General features: G+C 46.9%; 1 protein-coding gene across 1 annotated transcript in view; it reads left to right on the forward strand.

Annotated features, from left to right (window-relative positions):
- Positions 1-4,787, forward strand: part of otud4 (OTU deubiquitinase 4) — a gene marked incomplete in the record, with an annotated part of 25,895 nt that overhangs the window by 6,647 nt on the left and 14,461 nt on the right. Inside the window, 5 exon segments of the mRNA XM_037682031.1 lie at positions 1,120-1,192; positions 1,554-1,635; positions 4,078-4,234; positions 4,315-4,369; positions 4,443-4,545. Coding sequence (XP_037537959.1) covers positions 1,120-1,192; positions 1,554-1,635; positions 4,078-4,234; positions 4,315-4,369; positions 4,443-4,545 — 470 coding nt within the window.

A 4,787-nucleotide genomic window follows, 5' to 3' on the forward strand; every position in this document is an offset into this window, starting at 1 on the left:
AAGAGGGAAAACACGAGCCGAAAACGGGAAAATACGAAGCAGGAAAACACGAGCCGAAAGCGGGAAAACACGAGCCGAAAACGGGAAAACACGAGCCGAAAACGGGAAAACACGAGCCGAAAGCGGGAAAACGCGAGCCGAAAGCGGGAAAACGCGAGCCGAAAGCGGGAAAATGCGAGCCGAAAGCGGGAAAATGCGAGCCGAAAGCGGGAAAACACGAGCCCAAAGCGGGAAAACACGAGCCCAAAGCTGGAAAACACGAGCCGAAAGCGGGAAAATACGAAGCAGGAAAATACGAGCCGAAAGAGGGAAAACACGAGCCGAAAGAGGGAAAACACGAACCGAAAGAGGGAAAACACGAGCCGAAAGAGGGAAAACACGAGCCGAAAGAGGGAAAACACGAGCCGAAAGCGGGAAAACACGAGCCGAAAGCGGGAAAACACGAGCCGAAAGCGGGAAAACGCGAGCCGAAAGCGGGAAAACGCGAGCCGAAAGCGGGAAAATACGAGCCGAAAATGTTACTGCATCACTCAGCTCCTTGTGAGTCTCGTCCATCAGGACGCCAACGGGCTGGTGGTCCTCATTTATCATGTGAACAGCTAGTTCTGACTGGTGGGTCCATTTGGATCAAAGACGAAACGTTTCAACAAACGAGGATCTGTCCAGAAGACCTGAGGTCACCTGGTTAGAACAGCTGAAACGAGAAGGTTGTAAACGCACAAACCGTTTAAAGGAGGTGACGAGAGCTCCGCTCATTTTCAATAAGCAAACATGGCTGAAAAACTGATGATGTCACAAAGAGGCGGAGCAGGTCCTGAACGAGCCGAACGTTTGGATCAAAGAACCGCTGAAACAAAAACCGAGGAAGGAGTTGCTGAAACACGGACCTGAGTCTCGAGGATGGATTATAAACCTTCACACCGTTCTAAGAATGGAACGTAAAGGATTGTTGCTGAAGACCTTCCTGTTGCTGAGGCTCGTATCGAGCCGTTCTGCAGCTCGAGTCTCTTCTGCAGGAAGTGGATCGTGGTCAGAACCTGCGTTTAGTGTTCCGGACGAGGCGTCTGGTCCTAGAAGCCCAGTTTCAGATCTTCTCTGTTCCTCCGTGTTTTCCTTCAGGAGGGATTTTCAGATCTTCCAGGAGCCGGGGAAACCTGCGGTCAACATCACCGACAACAACTTCAAGGACAAGGTCGGAACTAACTCCAGATGATTAACAGCTTTATATGAACGTGGTTTATGAACCTTTATTCATGGTTCTTTGTTCAAGGAGTTGGTGTTTATGAATATTAACATCAACATGATCCAAAACAAGATGTTTTTATTTAAGTCCAAGTAAAAAAAAAGAGATTCTTTAAGACAAGTTGTTGTTTTAATGGCAGTAAGAGAAGTTGTGGAAGACTTAAATAAATTAAAATCGCTCCTCTGAAGTTCTTCCATAATGTGACGTTTTTAAAAACGCTCCGTAACTCTCATGCTTTTTAGAATAAAACCTCAGAACTCCCTTTCGGACGTCTGTGAAAACGCTGACTCGGGTCTTTTGCTCCCTCCAGGTGCTGCTGTGTTTTCTGAACGGGAACCACTACGACAGCGTGTACCCCCTCAGCCGCATCAAGAACTCTGGCTTCTGTCAGTGTGAGTGGAGCTTCATTTTCACACGAGTACGACTCCAACTGTCCCGACGCTCCGTCGTCCATGAAGTTCGTCTAACGAGGTTGGGTCAGGTCCTCTGGACGGGTTCTTCTAAAGCCGCGCTGCCGTTGCTGCAGTCGGTTTCTTGGCCGGGGTTAGCGGAGCGCCACGCTGGTTTTGCACACGGTTGTTGTAGTCGGAGCAGAGCTGCTACAGTCTCCGCTCGCACGAGGGGTGGAGGAGTTGGTAGGCACAGCGCCCATCTTGATTAATGAGAGAAACACCACTGCGACGTGTTGACTGCGGGTGGGATCGTGACCAGGCCTGTCACGATAATCAATAAATCAATTAATCGCACGATAAATGAAAATTATCGTCCTCATTTTCATTTATCAGCTTTATCATTTCTTCGTATCTCTCTCTCGTTCTACTGAAGACACTGGATGAGAAAAGGTTCAACTCCGGTTAGGAATGTGCGATATGGCATAAAATTCACATCACGATATGTATTGTGAAGGGTGGCGATATCGATATATATCACGATATGTTTTGGGTATAAAACCTGCAATAGGAATGAAAAAAAACATGGGGTGTCCTTTTGCCATCATTTATTTTGAATTAATAAAATTCCACTACTAGGTCCAGAGAGTTTTTAAATAATAAACAAATCAAGTATTAGTCTTCTTGCTTGTAGTGCAAAACATATAAACTGTAGTTTTAGCCAAATGTTTCAAACAGAAGAATATGTTGTTAACTCTTAACAGTTTCCAGTCTTCTCACTTCAGATATGAACAGCAACAGAGCACCAAGTGAAAACACTTCACCCTCTAGGGGGCGTCTCCTTCCGCTTTAAGGAGAGCTGACACAAAATGGCGACCAGTTTCCTCTGTGGCTTTGACCAGAGGGTCTCGCAGTGAAATCACACAACACAGCGTTCTTCTCACAGATCAGAGAGCAGGTTTCTCTAAAGCTGACCAACGCTGACTTTAACTTTCAACGGAAAAAAAAACTTTAGACGGAACACAGCGTTTGGTGCATGCGTCCGAATACGGCAACACTACGGCTAGCCGGCCGTAGTTAGCTTGTAGCTTCGCTACTTAGCTCTCGAAGAAAAGACTTTAACTTGACTTACGCACAGTTTTCAACTAAAAAAATTAACAATTAAATCTCAGCTTAGCTGCTTTTAACGATACAAAAACACGATTTTGGATCGTTAAAATGGATTTTAAAGAGAAAGAGAGGGGTCAGTGAAGCACCGGAGTTAGGAGTGCGTGATAGAAACGGGACACGGTAGAAACGATAGAGATCCGTCTTCTAGCGGCTAACCTCAGTAATGCTGTGTCTGATGTAATATCCGAGTTATCAGATTTAATAAGCTAAGCTAACAGGCCGACCTCGGGGAAAAAACCTCCGTCTTGTCGAAGCTCCAAAATTCACGGTTGAAACTCGTGCCTTTGTGTAAAAAGTTGTTTTCTGCAATAATAATCTGAGAACTTGTTTACTGATTTTTTTATATTAAAATCTTTGTGTGAAAAATGCTAAAGAGCTCAAACCACACTGAGCGTCCGCCATTTTGCGAACCGAAGAGAGACAGCCCGTGTCGCGTCAAGGGGCCTCCCTCCCATTTTTCTTAGAGACATGCTGCCCGCTCCCTCACTATCCATCCTTCAGTTCAAACAGTCTTATACTGCCATCTGGGGGTTAAAAAAGGTACTACACACAAAAGAACCAACATTTCTTCTTAAATTTGACAAAAATTAGTAATTATTGTTAAATTTCAAACAATATTATCGTTTATCTCAATAATTTCTGAGACGATGAATCGCCCGGCAGGATTTATCGTGACGGGTCTAATTGTAACTGGTCATTGTGTTCGAGCCAGTCCACCTGTTGTAATCGCTTTATAATCACACTTCTTCGGTTCCTTTAGCTTGTCCCAGCGCTGCTCATGAGTCTGGGTGTAGTCATGCCGCACCATCGCCTCCGATACGTCTCAGTAAATGCGCTCGCTGCTTGTGGCGCCGTCCGTCAACACGATGAGGACGTGCAGGTTCAGGTGTAGTTTGCAGTTTTGCTGTGCGGAGCACCTCGGAGCAGCCCGGTCCGGAGTGATTTTTAAGACCGAGTGTGTTGCAGCTCCTCAGACTGAAGAAGTCCTTTGGATGAACGATGAAACGTGTGAACGACAAGGATCCGTCCAGCGCACCCGACAGAACCTGGTTAGATTGAATCGGAGTGTTTTCTGACGAGTGTTTCCACATTGAACGCAGGAGCTGACGGACCACAGCAGCTTTAATGATGCTCTGAACTTCTGGACCAGAAAATGTGTCAAAAAATGTTTGTTTTACTAAATAAATCAAGAAGTTGGAGTTGAAGTTTTTCGTGTTTGAGGCGCTCTTCCTCAGGGGTTTAAATAAAGTGGCTGGTTGAACTCCCTCCCTGCAGCCGTCTTGTACGAGCTGCTCTACGACGGCGTCTTTAAGGTGGACCGCAGCGTCCTGGCTCAGTGCCAGCGGGGCGGCCGGCCCAACAACGTCCTGAGCGACGACGCCATGCCCGCCTGCGGCAGCAGCGACGACTCGGAGCCGGACGAGCTGCTGTGGTACGACCCGTCTTTAAAACTCGAGCGACGGCCTCAGACTTGTGTGGAGGGCCGAGTCAGACGGTGTTTTTCTCCTGCAGGGTGGAAAACGAGACGAGCGCGACGTCCTCCAGGTCCAGCAGCCAAAGTTTCAGGGTAACACTTCGTCCCCCGGGCCGTTTGGAACATCCGTCTTCTGGAGGCGGGTTTGAAAATGTTTTTATTTCAGGGTCGAGGCCGCGGGCGGAGGCTGCCCGAGAGGGTGTGGCGGTCTCTGAACCCGACTCTGCTCCGAAACGTCGAGTACGACATCTGGCACAAGAGCAAGAGGGGTGAGACGCTCGAGGTTTTCTGTTTTTAGCTAGGCTTTGGCTAGTTCTAGGGTGTTTTTAGCTAGCTTTTTGACATTTTTAGCTTTTAGCTAGTCTTTTGCTGCTTTTAGCTTATCGTGTGCTACTTTGACTTTTGAACTGTTGCTATTTTTAACTAGAACTTTGACCTTTTTGAAAACATTCTGTGCGTTTTCGCTTTTGCTACTTTAGCTCTTGGCTAACTTTTTACTGATTTTCATTAA

This window comes from Nematolebias whitei, chromosome 1, assembly GCF_014905685.2.
Source record: "Nematolebias whitei isolate Nwh7 chromosome 1, NemWhi1, whole genome shotgun sequence".
Classification (NCBI taxonomy): domain Eukaryota; kingdom Metazoa; phylum Chordata; class Actinopteri; order Cyprinodontiformes; family Rivulidae; genus Nematolebias; species Nematolebias whitei.